The sequence below is a fragment of the Chenopodium album genome, chromosome 19 (assembly GCF_948465745.1).
Source record: "Chenopodium album chromosome 19, dcCheAlbu1.1, whole genome shotgun sequence".
Lineage (NCBI taxonomy): Eukaryota > Viridiplantae > Streptophyta > Magnoliopsida > Caryophyllales > Amaranthaceae > Chenopodium > Chenopodium album.
In genome coordinates, this window is record NC_137852.1 from 19367123 (window position 1) to 19389812 (window position 22690).

General features: G+C 38.8%; 1 protein-coding gene and 1 non-coding gene across 2 annotated transcripts; both read right to left on the bottom strand.

Annotated features, from left to right (window-relative positions):
- Positions 1-795: 795 nt before the first annotated feature.
- On the bottom strand, positions 796-1194 carry LOC145594150 (uncharacterized). The gene has a single exon (XM_081650486.1). It carries the CDS (start codon positions 1192-1194, stop codon positions 796-798), a length of 399 nt encoding a protein of 132 aa, XP_081506612.1.
- A 4346-nt stretch (positions 1195-5540) lies between these two features.
- LOC145596334 (small nucleolar RNA R71) lies at positions 5541-5647 on the bottom strand. Its single transcript, XR_014103179.1, has one exon. It is a non-coding gene; the product is annotated as a small nucleolar RNA R71 (small nucleolar RNA).
- Between the last annotated feature and the right edge of the window lie 17043 nt (positions 5648-22690).

Below are 22690 nucleotides of genomic sequence, written 5' to 3' on the forward strand. Positions count from 1 at the left end.
GACTTGAGGTTAACTCAATGTGTTTTGACACATTTGTGACTCTTGTGTGACTTAATGTGTTTCGACACATGTGTTAGACTTAACTCGATGTGATATGACATGATATGACTCAATGTACATGACTCGTGTGTGCATTGTATTGTGATGTGCTTGACTCAAAAATGCAAAAAAGCAAAATTTTCCGTCATTTTTGTGGAGGGTACCGACTTTCTCCCGAAAAAGAAAGACCCGAAAAAGAATCAAAGTGTTTAATGGTGCATGTTGAATGAGCTTAATGCGTTAATGTTGACTCTTGTAGTACAAGGATTTTAACATCTTAGAGCATAGCCATCCATTGCCTAAGGCAATGGTGGTCATCACATTTTTAATTAATTTCTCTCTCTTCCACCTCATTCATGCCCAACTCCCATACCCACTTATGCCCATGTCCTCCCATTGGTTGCCCTCTAATTTAGTGGTTATTGATTTTCTCTTTCTTACTTTTACTCTACCCCATCATAACTATATGAATTAAATAATTAATAATAAATTATTACATTATTTAATCAACATTAATTAAAAGTAATTACTAATTATTCATTGTTAAAGTAAAATGTGATCTAATAATCGTTAATTAAGTAAAAAAAATGATAAAGTGATACGATAACATATTATTTGACAATACGATAATAAATCTTTTTTTTTTTTTTGAAACTGATAATAAATCTTAAAAATACACCAATACATAAAACATTTCTTAAGAAAAAAAAGTTAGCATGATATTTAAATAAAGATAGCTAAAAGTGAAATAATACATTACTGTTGATTATTATGCCTATTATTACATCCAAACTTGAGCCACAAATGTTCCACTAAATCCGATTTTAGGGATCTATGCATATCTTCATCAGAAACACGAGCTCTATTAGACATGTAATTATCCAAACTTGCAATTCGATTTACACTGTTTTGATATTGAAAGGGTTCATTATTAGTTCTGTTGCTTGAAGATGGAGGTGATGCTTGATCATATTCAGTCGGATCATAATATGTTGTATATGTATTTCGTTCATCCTCAACAATCATGTTGTGCATAATAATGCAAGCTATCATAATTTTTCCCAACATTGATGCATCACGAGCAAGAGCGGGATTTCTTATTATTGCAAGGCGAGCCTGTAATACCCCAAAATCACGCTCAACGTCCTTTCGCATACTTTCTCGTTTCTTAGCAAAAAGACCATCTTTAATTTTTGTTTTGTAGGAGGGACATGGTGGGAATAAATGCTGCCCATCTAGGATATATACCATCAGTAAGGTAATATCCCATATTGTAATGGTGGTTGTTTACGACATAGTTAATAGGTGGTGCACGACCTTCAAACACATCGTGAAATAATGGAGATCTATCAAGAACATTGATATCATTACGACTACCTGGTATCCCAAAAAAAGCATGCCAAATCCAAAGATCATATGACGCCACAACTTCCAAAATTAATGTGGGCTTTCCGGCTTTTCCAAAAAACATCCCTTTCAATCTAAGAGGGCAATTCTTCTACCGCCAATGCATGCAATCGATGGATCCGAGCATTCCTGGGAAACCTCTTCGTTCTCCAATTCTCAATAATCTTAACAAATCTTCTTCATTGGGTTTCCTAAGGTATTCATCGCTAAAGTAAGAGACAATACCTTCTATAAAATGTTGTAAGCAATCTCTTGCAAGAGATCCACTAATCCGAATATAGTCTTCCACGGAATCAGCAGAGGTGTTGTATGCTATTAACCTCATAGCTATTGTGCATTTTTGCAATGCTGAAGCATCAAATCTACCAGTAGCATCCTGCCTCTGTTGAAAGAACAAATGACGTTCTTCCAAAGTGTTTTTTATACGGAGAAAGACATGTTGCCTCATTCGAAATCTTCGACGGAATAGATGTGCAGGGAACACCGGAGGATCTGCAAAGTAGTCATTCCATAAATGAGTCCTTCCATCTTCACCATGTCTTTCAACAGGTTTCCTTGGTTACCTCGGAATGTGATTTAAAGTTTGATATATTTCAACTGGATTGGACATCATTACTTGATCCATCATTCAATCAACAGCTCGATTTGTTTGTCTACGCCTTTCATAACGTTTGTCATCACTGTCATTTGATAATTGGGTTAGTAGGTTAGAAACATTTTCAGAATTTGAAGAATTAGAAGAGGAATTAGAAGAGTTAGAAGTTTCTTCTAAAGACATATTTTATGAAAGATAGTTTAATTTGAGAATAGAAGGTTGAATGAAAAGCAAATTGATATAAACCATTTTATTACACAATGGTGTATATATGCTATCAAAACACATACGTACACACAATAATTGCATTACTCAAAACAATAAATGTCTTCCATTGAGTAGTCATATCAATTGTATTTTTGTGATAACTCATGTACGTAAAGATGCTTATATATTGATACTTTAGGTAGTGTATTATCAATGCACCAGTTTTTTCAGTAAATAATTGTTACTTGTTGCAATGATACATACATCAATGCACTATACTCTTCAAAAAATAATTGATACTTTTGCAGTGATATGTACATCAATGCACTAGTATTTTAGTAAATAAGTCATAAAATAATATATTTATTTTTAAAAAAACACCAGTAAGTAAACATATATTATTAATTAAAAACGACAATACAATAAAACATAACTATTAATATCTAAAACACACTTAAACTTAATTGCGGAAGAAAATGAAATACAACAATGGTGGACATAAACTAATTAATTAGAACCAAACATAATAACTGAAAGCGAACAATAATTAACTAATCTGATGGAAATAACGTTTTCACCAAACTATTCCTCAGCTCCTGATCTGCTTCAGATAAGTATGGCTTTGAATCAAGATGCTTGAACAACTCCATATTACTTTTCCTTTGCTTTCTTGCTTCTCTTTCCCTTTCTAACTGAGTCTTTTCCCTTTCCACTTGAAACAACCCTACTTCCTTTTCTCTCCGGTACTTCAATCTTGTAATTTCAATTTATGTTTCCGTTTTTCGTGTTATGTTCATGTTTTGGACCGTGTCCAACCAATTTTTCCATGCTTCTGATGGCATATTCACCATCTTACTCTTACCTTTGTTTTGGCTGGATTCATTGCTTGAAGGGAAGCCAGAACACCCAATATCACCACTGGTTGGTGTATCTGGGTTTGTTGATGATGAGTAGTTAGCATCTTCATTGATCCTCATTCTTTTTGAGTCGCTGCCTTGAGTGGATGTCTTTTTCTTGCAAGTGCGAACAATATTTTCAGCCGGCTTCCAAGCAGCATGTTGAGTTAGAATATCCCAAGCATGCTGATCGTGAAAGGTTTTAGACATCAACTTTGTCTTTGTGTTGTCGGTAGCATAGATCTTATATGCTGTCTTCATAACATCCTCATCATTCTCACCACTTCCCCTTGTAGATTGAGCACTGGCAAATGAACCACAAAACTTAGAGCATGAAGCATTTATCCTTCTCTACCGACATCTAAGTTGCTGTAAACCTCTAACCTTTAACAAATCTTCTTGTGTAACCCCTTCAGTACCTTCCTCAAAACACTTTTGTTTATATACTCTAACATTATCATACATTTGTTTAATTTTCTTCCAAAAAACATCCCCTTTTTGGTTGGTGTTAGTTTTTTATTTTGACTAAGCTCAAGCCAAGCTTTGATGTGTTCATTTTATATATATATTTATCCCCGTCCCTTGGTCGTAATTAGTAGTGTTTTTGGCTCCTACGAGTCACTTTTATTACTAATTTATGTTTTCCAGTGCTTTGGTAGTTTTGCTTGAGTTTTGTAGGAATTTGCGTACTTGGAGCAATTTCCCGGGCTTTTCGAGGAGCATCTACAAGTATTGGAAGACCGCGACCCCGTTCGATAGCCCAAGGCCGATTGGAGGCATTAAATCAGTGACTAAGGGCTCAGTTCGATGGCATTTGAGCCAAGTTCGGAGGCCCAAAGGTAGAAGACCGAGGCTAAAAAGCCTCGCCCAAGCCACAAGGCTCCGCCCGAAGGCGCGCCCGGCCGGGCGGGGCGAAGCTTGAGGAGCGCCCGGAGCACGCGCCCGGACGGGCGCGAGAAACCCTTAGAGAGGAAAAAAGGCGGGCCCGGTCGGGCGGCCCCTTGCCCGACTGGGCGCGTGTAGATTTAAGGGAATTTGATTTCCGATTAATTTGTTTTAGCGGATAATTCTTGCTTAGTATTAATGTAATTTTATTAGGCAAGATTAGGACTTCTTCATTATTACTTATCTAGTTTTTATTCTCTTCCTTCTCTCTACTCAACTTTCTCTCTCTAGACTTTTATTTTCTTTCTTGTTCCTCAACTCTATTGTAATTCCGCCGTCTTGGTACGATTTCTCTCTTAATTAATCTCAGTATTTTATTCATTCTAATTTCCTTCATGTCTTGTTTAATTATTATGTTTTTCTTAGTTTTAATTATGTCTGAGTAGTTTTCCTTCTAGGGTTTATGGGGATCTAATAAATAATATGAAGGGGTAATTTTATGATTGTTGATTATTAATGTTTAATTGATTTCCTATTGATTGTTTAAATGCTATGCAATTAGATTTGGCCAGGTTTAATTGTATGAGTTTAGCAATATTGATTCGAGATTCGAGAGATGAGAATTGATGTTTAGGCTTAGTTTCAATAGGCAGATTAATTTATAAATGGTTAGGTCGAGATTCGAGAGATGAGATTTAATACCGGTAAATTAATTCTGTGATCGTAATACGTAGCGAAAGCCCTTTATGACCTGATTAATTAATGCATTGATGATTGATTATTGTGTTTTACCCTGGAATATTGTTTATTAGTGAACCTATGCCCTAGGCTTTATTATTATTGATTTCTTCCTTAATTATTCTCTTTACTCATAATCTTCGTAGTATAGTTTATAATCACAACAAATATTGGTTACTTTAATAATTTGGATTATAATAATTAATTAGGAATAGAAAACCAGTTTCTGGATTATAATCACAACAAATATTGGTTACTTTAATAATAGGAAGAATTTTTACAAGCAGATCCTAGCAGGTTCTGGGAGTAATAATATTCCTAGAAATCCATTACCTACTTCTAGTGATTCGGAGCATTCTTCTGATTCAGAACTAGAGATGGGTACACCACCACCACCTCCACCTCGCAAGCTTAGCGATTATTCGCAACCATCGCTGACGGATTTTCCACATCTTTCTCCTACGCCCGATCTCGAGGGAGTCCAGTTCGAGATCAAGCCCCAGTTCATAACGATGATAGAAAGAAAGCAATTCAGTGGAGCAAAGGGTGAGGATCCTAATATTCACATTGCAGATTTCTGTCAATACTGCAATACTATTAGGCAGAATGGGGTAACGCAGGATCAAATCAGGGAGATTCTTTTTCCCTTTTCTTTATGTGGAAAAGCAAAATTATAGTTTAATGGTTTGAATAGAGCTGCACTTGGTATTACTAACTGGGAGACTCTTGTGTTGAATTTTTATAATAAATATTACCCTGCAGAGAAAACAGCTTTATTGAGAAGCGCCATCCAGAATTTTGCCCAAGAGACAGATGAAGCATTATATGAAGCTTGGGAAAGATTCAAGGATCTTTAGAGGGAGTGTCCCCACCACAATTTGGCGAAGTGGCAGCTGATTCAAGCTTTTTACAATGGTTTAGGAAATGCATCTAGGACAATTTTAGATTCCGCAGCTAGCGGTAGATTTATGAATTTAAATGTTGATGATGCAGGTCAGGTTATTGAAGATATGGCAATCCATAATTCCCAATATGGGAATGCTAGAGGTTTTGCTAACAAGGGCAAGCATCATGTTGATTCAGTCACTTTATTGCAAGCCCAGCTTACTTCTATTTGTCAGAAACTAGATAATCTTACTACTAACAATCCTAATTTTGTTGCTAATGTTTCTGCTGTTTCTAATAATGCTAATGATGCTTTCTGTGAAAATTGTGGAAGTGTAGGTCATTATAGTAGAAAAATTCAATAAAACACCGGTTAAAGGCCACCGGTTTTTGAAAACCGGTGGCTTAAAAAATGCGCGGTTCAAACCAAACCCACATTGCCACCGGTTCACTCAAAACCCGTGGCAATAATCTAAAGGCCACCGGTTTTGAACCGGTGGCAATAACTGAGTATTTAAAAAAAAAAATCGCGCGTCCTTAATTATTATTTCTCTTAGCTTTCATCAGTTAGTTCCTGTTTCATTCGACCACCAAAAAAATCGCACTCTAACTCTCACTTCAGGACACTCCAACCCTAGCTACCACCACGAACTCCACCTCTGACGCCCAGCCGCCGCTGCACCCTCCACCACCGTCGAGCACCCCCTCCACCACCTATTCGCGGCCTTCCTCCTAGCTACAACTGAGCCCTCGCGTCGCCCTCACTGAGGTACTCCACCACCTGTTCGCGGCCCTCCTCCAGCAGCAACGCGGCCCTCGCCGCTGCATTACTGTGCCCAGCCGCCGCCCCACTGAGGTCCTCCACCACCGACCACCGTGCATCTCTCCTCCCTTTCATCTCCACCTAGGGTTAGTTTTAATTCATTTTGCATTTTGAACAATGCTTAGGCAAAATTAAAATTAAGTTTTGAATATAATTTACCCTAATTTTTCTGAATTTTAGGTTATTTTATTAAGAAATTTTGAACAATTTAGGTTGTTTTATTATTATTAGGTAGAGATTAGGAGAAAACTTATTTGAATTTTCATTAGTTTTAATGGTAATTTTTATTAAATTAGAGATTATTAGTAACCTTGTTACTTAATTAGTTGAATTTTGGTAGTAAGTTTTAATTTGTAATTATTAATTGGTATGTTTTAATGTGTAATTTTAGGTTGTTTTATATATAGTTCTTGACAAAATTACTAACTTTTATATGTTGTTGTTTTATTTTTTATTTTTGTAGATTGATATGTAGAGAAGCACAAGTTTGTTAGCTATTCAAGTGGGAAGTTCGAGACATTACATCCATTATAATTGCTATATTGGTATGAACTAGAAACTTTATGGAGCTATATTTCTTTCTATTTATTTATCCATTTGATAAAAGTTTGTTCATGATATTACAAATTGTGTCTATTTTAATTATAAATAATTGCCATAATATGTTGAATGTTTGCATCATCATATGCCTAGATACCCGTTCAAGGCTTTCTCATTAGGAGAAAGTCTTGAATAGTCCCCGGTTGGGACTGTTCTTGAATGTTTACTCTCACTTAGGTGGTGAATGTATGTCTTTTTTTCGATTTTAAGGAACATCTTGGCTTTTCATTTCTTCACCATGTTCTCTGGGTACATATGTGGGTAAGTAATTATCTACATCGTGTACTTGGAGAACTGGGGGGAAGTGTTGCCGGATTTTCCTTAAAATTGGAAAGTTGACATACATTCACTAGTGAGAGTAGACATTCAAGGATGGGTTAGGTTGGAGTGATAAGGACACTTTGGAAACATGCATTTTTTCACTATATGAATGGTTTATTCACGGTGTGTACTTGAAGTTGATTTACGTAAAATATGTAGCAATTGTACATTATTCATAATATGTTGCTATATATGTTTAGAGACACTTTACTAAATGGAGAAGGCTCGTGGTTGGATGTATGGTAGACGTGATACATTGGAATTTTGGAATGGGGTTCAAGAGTTTTGCAAGACGGCTTTATCTTATCAGCGCAAAATGGGTGAGGAAGACCTATATTATCCTTGTGTTGATTGTAATAATGTGAAGGTGGTCAATAGTGTTGAGATCATTAGAGATCATGTACTTTGTCGTGGGTTTAGACTTAAATACGATGTGTGGATTTGGCATGGTGAAAGTGGAGAGTATAGTGGGGATCTTGATGGGAATGATGTGCATGACAGAAGCAATAATGAGATTCATGTGGGGTTAGAATGTGAGAATGATGAATATGTTTTTGAGGATGGTGAGGATGGAGCTGAGGATGATCCAGTAGATGAGGTCGAGGATGAGGACGTGGATGGGATGTTGCATAATGTCGAAGGTGATGTGTTTGAATTACTTTCGGAGGCTTCCAAAAAGCCTTTGTACCCTGGGTGCAAAAAATACTCCAAACTTTCTGCCGTGCTAACACTTTTTAACATTAAGTCGAAGCATGGGTGGACGGACGTCAGTTTCACTTATTTGTTGACCGCATTAAGTGATATCTTGCCTGATGGGAATGAAATTCCTAAGTCTTACTATTATGCAAAGAAGCTGATGTGTCCATTTGGTTTGGAGTATAAGAAGATACATGCATGTCCTAATGACTGTATTTTGTATCGTAACGAGTATGAACAATTGGAGGAGTGACCACGATGCAAGCAGTCGCGCTACAAGCGCATGAGTTGCAATCCTGGTACGACGGGACCTCCTGCTAAGGTGTTGTGGTATCTTCCTATTATTCCAAGGTTTAAGCGTCTATTCTCAACTCCAAAAGACGCTACAAACTTGAGGTGGCATGCCGAGGGAAGACAGAAAAACAGAATGCTGAAGCATCCGGCTGACTCCCCGCAATGGAAGAACATTGATTTGAAGTTTCCGGAGTTTGGTAATGAAGTCAGAAATTTAAGACTTGGGTTGTGCACAGACGGGATGAATCCATTTGGCACTCTTAGTACCCAGCACAGCACTTGGCTTGTTCTTTTGGTGATCTACAATTTGCCTCCTTGGTTATGTATGAAACGGAAGTATATAATGCTTTCATTGCTAATAACGGGGCCTAGGCAACCTGGAAATGACATAGATGTTTACCTTGCGCCACTAATTGACGATTTGAGGAAAATGTGGGACGAAGGGGTTTCTTGTTTTGATGCTCATAAGAACGAGATGTTTACATTGTGTGCAGCCCTTATGTGGACCATGAATGACTTTCCTGCATATGGCAACCTGTGTGGGTACAAGGTTAAAGGGAAAAAAGCATGCCCCATTTGTATTGATGACACATCAAGCATATACCTGAAGAATTCTCATAGAGATGTGTACTTAAGGACTCGAAGGTTCCTTAGGCGTGATCACCCGTACCGTAGGCAGAAAAAGGCTTTCGATGGGACAGTGGAGGAGGAGATTGCGCCTAGGCCATTGACGGGTGTTGAGGTTTATGCTCGAGTTAAGGGTATACGAACGGTGTTTGGAAAATATGAAAAAGCTCCGGTCTCAACAGCTCTTTTTAAAAAAGAATCAATCTTGTGGAAGCTTCCGTACTGGAAAGAACATGATGTTAGGCACTGCCTTGATGTGATGCATATAGAGAAGAATGTGTGTGATGCTCTTGTGGGAACGCTTTTTAATATTTCAGACAAAACAAAGGATGGAAAGGGTGTACGGTTAGATTTGCAAGAGATGGGGATTCGTCCGGAATTATGGCCTCATGACAAGGTTAGAAAGGGGAAGGATAGAAAGGGAAAGGAACCGGAATAGGAAAATGTGAATGTTTCGAAAAAAGGAAAGGGGAAGAGCAAGGGAAAGGGAAAGGCCGCGGATGCTTCAAAGAGTAGAGATGATGAGGGTCAAGGCAAGGTTGAGAAGAAGTATTTACCACCGGCTTGCTACACATTGTCAAGGGTAGAAAAGCGGATGTTTTGTGCATGTCATTACGGCATTAAGGTTCCCTCTGGGTACTCATCTAACATGAAAAGATTTGTATCCTTAAGTGGTGAAATGAAGTTGACAAGTATGAAATCCCATGATTGTCACATGTTGATGCAAGTATTTCTACCGATTGCAATTCGTGGTATTTTACCGAAGCACGTGAGGGAAGCTATTACAAGCCTATGTTCGTTTTTCAATACAATATGCAGCAAAATGCTTGATCCTTGTACACTTGATGCTTTGCAAATGGATGTGGTTGTGACTTTGTGCAAATTTGAGATGTATTTCCCACCCTCATTTTTTGACATAATGGTCCACCTTATTCTACATTTGGTGCGTGAGATTAAGTTGTGTGGTCCAGTTTTCCTAAGGTGGTGCTATCCTTTTGAAAGACACATGGGCACATTGCAAGATAAAGTAAGGAATCCGGCTCATCCGGAAGGAAGCATGATTCAAGGGACCGTGAGTGAGGAGATTGGTAATTTTGTGGCCGACTATTTAGCCGTTGCTGAACCTATTGGTCTTCCTGCTTCTCGACATGAAGGGAGACTAGATGGTCATGGCACAATTGGGTCGAAACGAATGTCACCTGATCGAGATCAGTTCTTACAAGCACACCTTTATGTGTTGCACCATGTTGCAGATGTTCACCCATATTTAGATGAGCACATGGCTAGTTTGCGTGATGAATTTCTATCGAAAGGTGAAAGGGCACTGATGCAGTTGCATAATAAGAGGTTTGTGAGTTGGTTTAGTGAACGAGTGATGAGTCGTTTGGATGATAGTGTCACCGATACAGTAAGGTGGCTTGCTTATGGTCCTAGGGATGATGTTCGCTCATTTGAGGGATATGACATCAATGGGTACACTTTTTGGACAAAGGGTCGGGATTCGAAATCTTCGTCGACCCAAAACAGTGGAGTAACGCTTGTGGCATCGTCAAGGGAGTTTGCAAGTGCAAAGGATAAATCACCTGTCGATGCAAAATTGTCATACTACGGTCGAATTCAAGAAATATGGGAGCTTGATTATTGTAACTTCACGGTTGCACTTTTCAAGTGTAAGTGGGTTGATAATATTAGGCGTAATGTCAAGTATGATGACTTTACTCTTGTAGATCTTGGCCACTTGAATGATAGTGTGGAACCGTTCATCCTAGCATCTCAAGCTAAGCAAGTGTTCTTTGTCACTGACCCAGTCGATTCAAAATGGTCCATTGTGCTAGCTGGGAAAGAAGAATCCTAGGCATTGGAGATGTTGAGGATGAGGAAGAATACGATGCGTTTGATGATTCAGCACCTTTCACTGTTCCTAGACCTATTGCATCAAATGATATAGACGACCAAACAAGTTATATGCGGTCAGACCACAACGAAGGAATGTTAGAATGAGGTACTACAACAGTTAATTTGAGATTGTAAGCATTTAAAAGTATTATTTAATCATAAGTGAAGTTATTTTATTAATAGTTTTGGGAAAAATGAATGAAAGTGTTAACTTAGTTGCTAAACTTTTACAAGTTCTTGCCTATTTTATATGCTAACATGTACCGAAATTAGTTGCCTATTTTTACAAGTCAATTTGATGAAAATAGAATAAAAATGATCTACATGTGAACTTACTTGCCTATTTTATATGCTAACATGTAGTATGACCTATATGTCAACATTTTTATCTTTTATGGAACTAATATCGTTTTATGTTTGTAATGACAGGTTTTTACAACTCATGGAGGACGATCATGACCCAATACTAGAGGATTTGGAGGATGATGACGATGGCTATGATGGTGAGTATGAGGACAAGGACGAGCCATATGATGTCAACAAGGAGACTGATTTGGGTGAGCCAGAAGATCAGGAACAAGATGCTTTTGAGCGGAGGCTTGTAGAATTTGAATTGTCAGCTGAACGTGCGCCTCCTATTGATTCTACAATTGTTGAGGTCGTTGGTGAGAACGCTACTCCTCAAACTGATAGCCAAAGACATGAGCAATTGAACACAGGTGGTGGAGGGGGGTTAAAGGCTCCTGCTAAGAGAAAGGGTAGGGGTCCGACAACAAGTTTTAGGAAGCCAAACGGTCCCATGGTCTTGGAGTATGACAAAAGAGGACGACCTACTGGCAAATGGCTTCGGAATTATGCAAACCAAGTTGGCATGTGTGCGCGCAAAATCCCGATTACACTTGGTTGGCGGCAAGTACCTCCAGGCTTGATTCAAACATTTTGGGATGATACCAGGGCAAGTGTTTTGTTTCAATGCACATTTACACAATTACAAATACTTTCACTTAATAGTTGTTAGTGAATTTAACATAATAATTGTTTGTATTTGTGATTGCAGAAGCTGTTTAATATTGCAAATGATCCTGAAAAGAGAAGGGTGTTTGATTCTTTAATAGCGGAGAGATTCAGAGGCTTCAAGACCCGTTTGACCAATGGATGGATCTATAAGAAGAAGAAACACAATAAGAAAGCTTCCAAGGGGAAGGGTGGTGAAGGTGGAAATGAGGATGTTGTTGAGGAACAAGAACCACCGTGGAAAATATGGCCAAGCGTGACGGAGGAAGAGTGGAAAGAATTTGTTATTCAAAAAACAAGACCCAAAGCAATTGTAAGAACTAGTAAATCTAATGAGAATTGTATAATATATTGACTCTTTTTGCAGTAATGATTCTAACATTTGTATTTATGTAGGAACTTCGAGAGCAAAACAAGGCAAATGCATTGCAGAAGGAGTACCCTCCGACTCCACGATCACTACGTTGGTTAGTCGTGCTGGCGATTTCATTTGTTCTCTACATTCCTTTGATAAGGAAACCGGAAAATGGGTCATCAAAGAACCGGAAAAAAAAGTGGCTGATAAACTTGTAAGCTATTTGAAACTTTTGCACAACTTTACCATCTAAAAACATTATATGTATTCATGTTGACATTTTTTCTTATGCTACAGCTTGAGTACACTACAGAAGTTGTTGAAGGCAAGCTGGTCCCGACTATAGAGAAAGACCCGTTCAACTTGGCTTTGGGAAAGCCCTACCATCCAGGCCGGGTAGTAGGTATGGGAGGGACGTTTCTAGGATGGGAAAAAGTCATGGGTTCGGAATACACAAAATTGGGAAGATTTCGGGCAAGTGTTAACTCACTTGAGGACTTGGATGCCAAGGTGGCATCCATCAAGGAACAAGTACGCAATGAGTTAGTAGGTGAGTTCAATGCTTGGGCGAAGCAAATGAACTTACCCTTGTCGTTCCCCTCGACTACACCGGTCGACTCAAGTAGCCACCCAAAAGGACAAGGAGAAGAAGATAGAGATGGAGCAGATGAGATACATAAGGTAGTTTTCAATCTATTAGTTTTGGCATAGTGAGTTATGTGAGATCAAATGTGACATTTTTGAATAACTATTGCAGGTTGTTACTCCCACACATGCGGACTCGAGGGAGCTTGATAATCCAACACCCCATGAATTTCCAAATTTAGAGGTGAATTTAGGATAATCTATTACTTTTAACATAGTGAATTTCGTTAGATGATCAATTGTGTAGGAATAGACCATTTTTTTTATAATTTCTGCTTTTACAAGTGAATTTCGTTAAATGATGTAGGTAGACACCGAGTGTACGCTTCTAGCCCCGGGGATATAAAATAGTGAAGAGTTGCAGTTGGTGGCGCATGGTAGTGCACAAGCGACGAGAGGAACGGTCCATTTCCAAGGGCTTTGGCCACAACATTACGCGGTCAGGATCAATTCTGTCGTAGCTGGGTTTGAAAACATCCCACTACCGGTGCCTATAGTGGATGATGGGATTACTCTTCTTTGGCAAGCAAAAGGTAGCTATGTGCAATGGCCTCGTGCTTGGGTAAGGTTGATCAACGAGGTAATAATTTTTTAACATGTGCTAAATAACAAATCTGAATGCCATTAGATATTATTCGGTTTTTTTTTTTAAAAAAAAAAAATATTGTGCTGCCTGGGCTGCGGCAGCCTCGGCAGGTGCTGCCTTGGCCGCAGCAGCCTCGGCAGCTGCTGCCTGGGCCGCTGCAGCCTCGGCAGCTGCTGCCTGGGCCGCAGCTGCCTGGGTGGCCTGCTGCAGCCTGGGCAGCTGCTACCTGGCCTGCTGCAGCCTGGGCAGCTGCTGCCTCGGCCGCTGCAGCCTGGGCAGCCGCTGCTGCCTCGGCCGCTGCAGCCTGGGCAGCCGCTGCTGCCTCGGCCGCCGGTGCATCCTTGGCAGGTAAATCCTTGTTTATTGCGTTCGTATACCTTTTACTTTGTTTGATTAGATTTCGAAAAAAGGCCAAACCTCAAAGCGAAGGAAGGTGGAGAAGCCCAAAAGCGTTGATCAACCTACAAAGAAGATGAGTGAACAAGGGTCGAAGAGTGAACAAGTGTCAAAAAAGAATTCTTCGAAAGGTTCAGCCATGCAACCTACCCCACTTGTTGGAGACAATGTCCTTCAATCGCTCACTAAGGACTTAACTTTTCTACACAATCGTGTTAGTCATTTGCCTAGTGACGATCCCATTGAATTTGCACTACCTAAGGCAATGTTCCACTATGATGAGGATGCAAGTGCATGGTTAAACAAACAAGATGTGAAGGAGTTTTAGGAGGTTCTAGCCTTAACATTTCTCTCATTCAAATATTCATGAGGTATGGGAACATGGCACTAAAATTGAATATGTTAATTCATATTAGTGTTATTTATCCTTGATATGTTAATCAATTTTCCATTGTCCATGCACGTAGAGCACTACGGGAGCACTTAAGTGACACTAATTCCCCTGGTAAAGTTGGGTGGTTATGCCCCGAACAGACATCCGAGACTAGAATCTTAAACAACTCCCCTGAGGTGATGGACTATGTTAATCATAGTATTAGGGAATCAATGCGTGCGGGAGATGAGTTCATATTCGCCCCATGTTATCAGGAGTACGTTTAACCATGTGTAATTCAATTCTTTCTACATTTGAAATATATTTTGTACCCTAATTATTGATTTGTTTGTGAATTGTGAATTTATGTAGGTATCATTGGTTTCTCATGGTGATTTGTCCTGCTAAAAACACAATCTTTCACCTTGATTCAGCTCGATCAACAAAGAAGTACCTCGTGGCCTCTGTACTACAAAAGTAAATATAGCTACCAAGTGGTGATTATCTTAAGCTAACTCATTTAGTAGTCAAACTAATCAAATTTGAATTTACTTTCCTATAGTATTATGAAGAAAATACATGGTCGTGCTCCGGATGGTCCTACATGGAAATCACCTACGGTAATACCACATCATATTGTGATTATCTTAATAAACATTGCTCGAACAATTGTGGATTTTATGTGATGTTTGATTCATTTGATTTGTTCCTATGCTAGTGCCCACAACAAGATAATGGAGTTGATTGTGGATTGTTTGTGATGAGATTCATGCTTGACATAGCGACTCATTGTACCAACACCAAACATCTTGATGAGGTACGACCTTAAACCTAGTAAAATGCGTTTTTTTTTTGTGATTTCAAAGCTTAGCCACCTAAAACTAAGTATAATTGACATGTTATGAGAAATAACTAGCTCATTAGTTAAAAAATGTAGAAAATGGGCAAGATAGAAGTCATTTAGGCCTTATTTAAGCCATGTAGTACCAAAATGCGTCCTAAATCTTTGTAAGTTGCTCTTTTTATGTGATTTCAAAGCTTAGCCACCTAAAACTAAGTGTAATTGACATGTTATGATAAATAACTAGCTCATTAGTTACAAAATGTACAAAATGGGCAAGGTAGAAGTCATTTAGGCCTTATTTAGGCCATTTAGTACCAAAGTGCGTCCTAAATCTTTGTAAGTTGCTTTTTTATGTGATTTCAAAGCTTAGCCACCTAAAACTAAGTATAATTGACATGTTATGAGAAATAACTAGCTCATTAGTTAAAAAATGTAGAAAATGGGCAAGATAGAAGTCATTTAGGCCTTATTTAAGCCATGTAGTACCAAAATGCGTCCTAAATCTTTGTAAGTTGCTTTTTTATGTGATTTCAAAGTTTATCCACCTAAAACTAAGTTTAATTGACATGTTATGAGAAATAACTAGCTCATTAGTTAAAAAAATGTAGAAAATGGGCAAGATAGAAGTCATTTAGGCCTTATTTAAGCCATGTAGTACCAAAATGCATCCTAAATCTTTGTAAGTTGCTTTTTTATGTGATTTCAAAGCTTAGCCACCTAAAACTAAGTGTAATTGACATGTTATGAGAAATAACTAGCTCATTAGTTAAAAAATGTAGAAAATGGGCAAGATTGAAGTCATTTAGGCCTTATTTAAGCCATGTAGTACCAAAATGCATCCTAAATCTTTGTAAGTTGCTCTTTTTATGTGATTTCAAAGCTTTTCCACCTAAAACTAAGTATAATTAACATGTTATGAGAAAGAACTAGCTCATTATTTAAAAAATGTACAAAATGGTTAAGGTAGAAGTCATTTAGGCCTTATTTAGGCCATTTACTACCAAAATGTGTCCTAAAACTTAGTAAGTTGCTCTTTTTATGTGATTTCAAAGCTTTGCCACCTAAAACTAAGTATAATTGACATGTTATGAGAAAGAACTAGCTCATTAGATAAAAAATGTAGAAAATGGGCAAGGTAGAAGTCATTTAGGCCTTATTTAGGCCATTTAGTACCAAAATGCGTCCTAAAACTTAGTAAGTTGATTTTTTTTATGTGATTTCAATGCTTTGCCACCTAAAACTAAGTATAATTGACATGTTATGAGAAAGAACTAGCTCATTATTTAAAAAATGTACAAAATGGGCAAGGTAGAAGACATTTAGGCCTTATTTAGGCCATTTAGTACCAAAATGTGTCCTAAAACTTAGTAAGTTGCTCTTTTTATGTGATTTCAAAGCTTTGCCACCTAAAACTAAGTATAATTGACATGTTATGAGAAAGAACTAGCTCATTAGATAAAAAATGTAGGAAATGGGCAAGGTAGAAGTCATTTAGGCCTTATTTAGGCCATTTAGTACCACAATGCGTCCTAAAACTTAGTAAGTTGCTCTTTTATGTGATTTCAAATCTTTGCCACCTAAAACTAAGTATAATTGACATTTTATGAGAAAGAACTAGCTCATTATTTAAAAATTGTAGAAAATAGGCAAGGTAGAAGTCATTTAGGCCTTATATAGGCCATTTAGGAATAAAATGCGTCCTTAAACTTAGCAAGTTGCTTTTTGTGTTGATTAAAAGGCTTAGCCACCTAAAACTAAGTGTGATTGACATGTAATGAGAAAGAACTAGCTCATTAGTTAAAAAATGTTGAAAATGGGCAAGGTAGAAAACATGTTTTTAAAAATGCGTCCTAAAACTTAGTAAGTTGCTCTTTTTATGTGAGTTAATTTTTTGCATATTTATTTACACATGTTTAACTTAACTAATTTATTCTAACATAATGTTTATATGTTCCAAGTTTTGCAAGGTGCTAAAGGGTGATCCGTTAACAAGCAAGGACCTTATTCAAGTACGAGACATGTTGGCATCTTTCATCACTTTCAATTTGTAAATGTTACATCATTTTGAATTTAAACTTTGTTGATTAAACTTTAGACTACTTTATTTATTGTTAATAAGTTAGTATCGTGCAAATTTGTACTTATGTAGTATATGATACTTTATTTATTGTATTGCATTTGGTTTTTAATAATTAATGTCTAAATATATATTTATAAATCTTGTTATATATAATTATATTACAGCAGAAATAATAGCAGCAATACAGGATTACATGCAGGAAATATATATGCAGGAAATACAGGAATTATTGCAGGGGAAAAAAAAAATTACACTAATGGCCACCGGTTAACCGGTGGCAATTACCTGCCATCCCTCCAAAAAAAAAGGCGGCAAAGGTAAATTGCCACCGGTTAACCGGTGGCCAAATTAATTTATACCACCGGTTAACCGGTGGCAATTAATTAATTTGCCACCGGTTTTGAACCGGTGGCCTTTTGTGCTAGGTTTTGCCACCCCCCCCCCCCCCCCCACTGGCCACCGGTTCAAAACCGGTGGCAAAGGGGGGTTTTGAACCGGTGGCCAACCCTATTTTTCTCCTAGTGTTATGAACAAGATTGCAGGAGTTCAATGGAGCAAGTTAATGCTTTTCAAACCTACAAGCAAAATAACCCATACTCCAATTCCTACAATCCTGGCTACTGGAACCATCCCTACCTATCTTACCGTAGCACCAATGTTCAAAATCCTCCACCTCCACCACAACCACAACAAGCACCCCCTCCACAGCAGAAATATTACTATCCTCATGCTAACCAGAAACCCCCATCACAGCCCCCTACTACATCTTCTGACCCTGCTTTATCAGAAATTAGGGCAATGCTGACCAGTATGCAAAAACATATGGAGAGTAGAGACCAACAGATTGACTGTATTGTAGCCCATAATAAAGTCATGGACACCCAAATTGCCCAATTGTCCTCTACCCTTCAATCTCGTCAGCAGGGAGCTTTACCAGCGCAGGGAATTCAACCTACGGATCATGCTAATGCAATCACCCTAAGGAGTGGTTCACACTACGATGGGCCCCAGATGCCCAAAGAGGATGAACCTGAATTAACTAATATTGCTAATCCTGATTCCGTTGTACCAATTTCCCTTGCAGGGCTGTAGGGTAAAATTCCTGATGCTAATATTTTTGATAATTCATTGCAGGGTACAACCTCAGGGAAGGATGCACCCCAAGGGAAGAGTAGGGAAGCACCACCAGTTATCAAATTACCATTCCCTAATCGCCAACTAAAGACTTATTTGGACAAGCAGTTTGGTAAGTTTCTGGAGGTTGTTAAAAATTTGCAGGTAACGGTTCCTTTTACTGAACTTATTACACAGGTTCCTGCATATGCTAAATTTATGAAAGATATTTTGACTAGGAAGAGGGCCTTTAATGAGGTAGAAACTGTAGCTTTTACTGAGGAGTGTAGTGCATTGTTACAAAATAAATCTCCCCCTAAATTAAAGGATCCTGGTAGTTTTTCTATCCCTTGTCATATTGGTAATGTCTTCATAGATAAAGCATTATGTGATTTGGGTGCTTCTGTTAGTGTAATGCCATCGTCTATTTGTTCTAAATTGAATATGGGTGAATTAAAAATTACTAATATTACTTTGCAAATGGCAGACCGTTCTGTTAAATATCCCCTAGGTATTTTAGAGGACGTCCCTGTTAGAGTTGGTAAATTTTTCATCCCTGTTGATTTTGTTGTTTTAGACATGGCTGAGGATACACAAATACCCATTATATTAGGTAGGCCTTTTCTTCATACTGCAGGAGCCATTATAGATGTTAAAAATGGTAAACTAACCCTATCTGTTGGTGATGATAATATTACTTTTAATTTAGGGAAGGTTTTAAAAGGTCATATGCTTGAGGAAAACTGTTATTTGATTGATGTTATTGATATAATGGATGATATTTGTGATGATAGCTTGACACAGATTCTTGCAAGGGATCCCTTGGAAGAAATACTTTGTGGTAATTTGTCTGCAGGTGATGCGAGTGTCTGGAGCAAGGAGGTGGATATTATTGAGAAAGCTCTTGCCATAGAAGAACTTGATGACAAAGAAAATAAGAAGGTAGTAAAATTAATTCAGGAATCGAAACCTGCAGAGTTAAAGAAACCTGAACTAAAACCTCTCCCTTCTCATTTAAAGTATGCTTTTCTTGATGAGCAGGAAATGCACCCTGTGATCATTAGTAGTGCACTTGATGACCCACAAACTTCCCAACTTCTAGAGGTTCTCCGAACCCATAAAAGGGCAATAGGGTACAGTATTGATGATCTCGAGGGTATAAGCCCAGATTTTTGTATGCACAGGATACACCTAGAGGACAACTACAAGCCCTGCATTCAACCCCAGAGGAGGTTGAATCCCAATATGCAAGAGGTGGTCAAGAAAGAGGTTATGAAATTACTTAATTCAGGTATTATCTATCCTATTTCTGACTCCAAATGGGTAAGTCCTGTACAGGTAGTTCCTAAGAAGGGTGGGATGACTGTGATAAAAAATGATAAAAATGAATTAATCCCCACTAGAACTATTACAGGGTGGCGTATGTGCATTGATTATCGTAGATTAAATGTCGCCACTAAAAAGGACCATTTCCCTCTCCCCTTTATTGATTAAATGCTTGAGAGGTTAGCTAACCATAAGTTCTTTTGCTATTTGGATGGGTATTCGGGATTTTTCCAAATTCCGATCCACCCTGAAGATCAGGAAAAGACTACATTTACATGCCCTTATGGCCCTTTTGCATATCGTAGAATGCCTTTTGGTTTATCTAATGCACCTGCTACTTTTCAACGTTGCATGATGAGCATATTTTCTGATTTCATAGAGTCTATCATGGAAGTCTTTATGGATGATTTTAGTGTCTATGGTTCTTCATTTGATTCATGTCTAATTAATTTAGCTAAAATCCTTAAAAGATGTGAAGAATGCAACTTGGTCTTAAATTGGGAGAAATGTCACTTATGGTGACAGAGGGAGTAGTCCTAGGTCACATTGTATCTGATAAGGGCATACAGGTAGACAAAGCTAAAATTTCAGTGATTGAGCAATTACCTCCCCCAGTTAATGTTAAGGGAGTTAGGAGTTTCTTGGGTCATACGGGGTTTTATCGCCGTTTTATCAAAGATTTTTCTAAAATTGCCAAACCACTAACTCAGCTTTTACTTAAGGATGCCCCTTTTGTTTTTACTGATGAGTGTCTTGAGTCTTTCAACAGGATTAAGCAGGCTTTGATATCGGCACCCATCATATGTGCTCCCGATTGGAATCTTCCTTTCGAGATCATGTGTGATGCAAGCGATTTTGCTCTAGGAGCCGTGCTTGGACAGAGGAAGGACAAAGTTTTACATGCTATCTACTATGCTAGTAAAAATTTGGATGAGGCTCAAGTCAATTATGCCACCACGGAGAAGGAGTTTTTAGCTATTATTTATGCTTTAGAAAAATTTAGATCATATCTAGTTGGTTCTAAAGTTATCGTTTTTACTGACCATGCAGCTTTAAAGTACTTGATAGCCAAAGCTGAATCAAAGCCTAGGCTACTCCGGTGGGTTCTCTTGCTCCAGGATTTCAACATTGAAATAAGGGACAAAAAAGGTGTAGAGAACGTGGTGGCAGATCACTTGTCACGAATCAGGTATGATGAGGGTAAGGATTTTCTCCCTATAGATGATTCATTCCCTAATGACAACCTGTATGCAGTTGTAGAGCAACACCCCTGGTACGCCGATTTTGCTACTCTACCTCTTGACTTGTCCTACCAACAAAAAAAGAAATTCTTGTATGATGTTAAACATTATTTTTGGGACGATCCTTTTTTGTTTCGTGAGTGTGCAGATGGATTATTTCGTAGGTGTGTCCCCGAATGGGAGGTACATGGTATTCTCACTAGCTGCCACACTTCACCTTATGGAGGACATCATGGTCCCTCTAAAACAGTGGCCAAGATAAACGAGTCAGGATTCTATTGGCCCACCATGTTCAAGGATGCTAACATTTTTGTGCAGGCTTGTGACTCTTGCTAGAGGACTGGCAACATCTCACGGCGGCATGAGATGCCTCAAACTAGGATTTTGGAAGTTGAAATTTTTGATGTTTGGGTGTTGATTACATGGGACCGTTCCCTTCTTCTAGAGGAAACCGTTATATACTAGTCGCCGTAGATTATGTATCCAAGTGGGTAGAAGCCATTGCCACTCCTACCAATGATGCCAAGGTGGTCCATAGGCTTTTCAAGAAAACTATTTTTCCTAGATTTGGAGTGCCTAGAGCCATAATCAGTGACGGAGGATCCCACTTTCATGAGCGGAAGTTAGATACCCTACTCCTAAAGAAGTATGGTGTTTACCATAGGACAGGGCTAGCTTACCATCCCCAAACTAGTGGCCAAGTCGAAGTGTCCAATCGCGAGATTAAGGTCATCTTAGAGAAGGTGGTAGCAAAATCTAGGAAAGATTGGAGCGATAAGTTGGATGACACCCTTTGGGCATATAGAACTGCATTTAAGACCCCTATAGGTACCACTCCCTATAGACTTGTGTATGGTAAAGCATGTCATCTTCCGGTGGAGTTAGAGTACAAGGCATATTGGGCTATTAAGGAGCTCAATTTGGATGCTAAGCTAGCGGGAGAAAAGAGGCTTCTACAACTTAACCAACTTGATGAGTTTAGGTTGATGGCCTATGATAGCGCGCGAGTCTACAAGGAGAAGACTAGGAGATGGCACGACAAGATGATCCTTCCGAGAGAATTCAAAGAGGGTGATAAGGTGTTGTTGTTCAACTCTAGGCTTAAACTGTTCCCAGGAAAGTTGAAGTCAAGGTGGTCGGGTCCTTTGACTGTAAAAAGGGCCAACAAGTTCGGTTCTGTAGAGTTGTTTGATGAGCATGGTAATGAGTTCAAGGTAAATGGTCAGAGGCTTAAGATTTATCATGACGGGGCTACGATTGGTGCAGTTGAACTACTACACCTGACTAGTTCCAGCTCGCCTTGAGAATACTATGGTAAGAAGGTCGTGCGGGACCTAGGTAAACCAGCGCTTTGCGGGAGGCAACCCGTATTTTACTTGTTTTTATTTTTGTTTTTCTTCTTTTTCTTATGAGAGGAGAGAGGAGGGAATTTAATGAATTTCATGAGTTTTTGGTACAGATTAGAGGAAAAGAGTTAGCCAAATTTGAAGAAAGTTGAGTCGTCCAACCTTACTCTCGGGCCCGGTCGGGCGGAGCTTCGCCCGACCGGGCGCGAGAGTTGACGTATACGGACATTTAATTGGCCCGACCGGGCGAAGGAACGCCCGACCGGGCGCGAGAAGAGGAATTTGAAATTGAATAAAATTGCCCGACCGGGCGGTGAAGCGCCCGATCGGGCGCGAGAGAAGATTCCTGGACGTTGAAGATCGCCCGATCGGGCGGTTTAGGCGCCCGACCGGGAGCGAGAAAGAGCTCAAACGATTCATTTAGATTGCCCGATCGGGCGGAGCCTCGCCCGACCGGGCGCG

Coding starts and splice junctions, on each gene's coding strand:
- LOC145594150 (XM_081650486.1), bottom strand. CDS start 1,194: ATGCGAAAGGACGTTGAGCGTGATTTTGGGGTATTACAGGCTCGCCTT.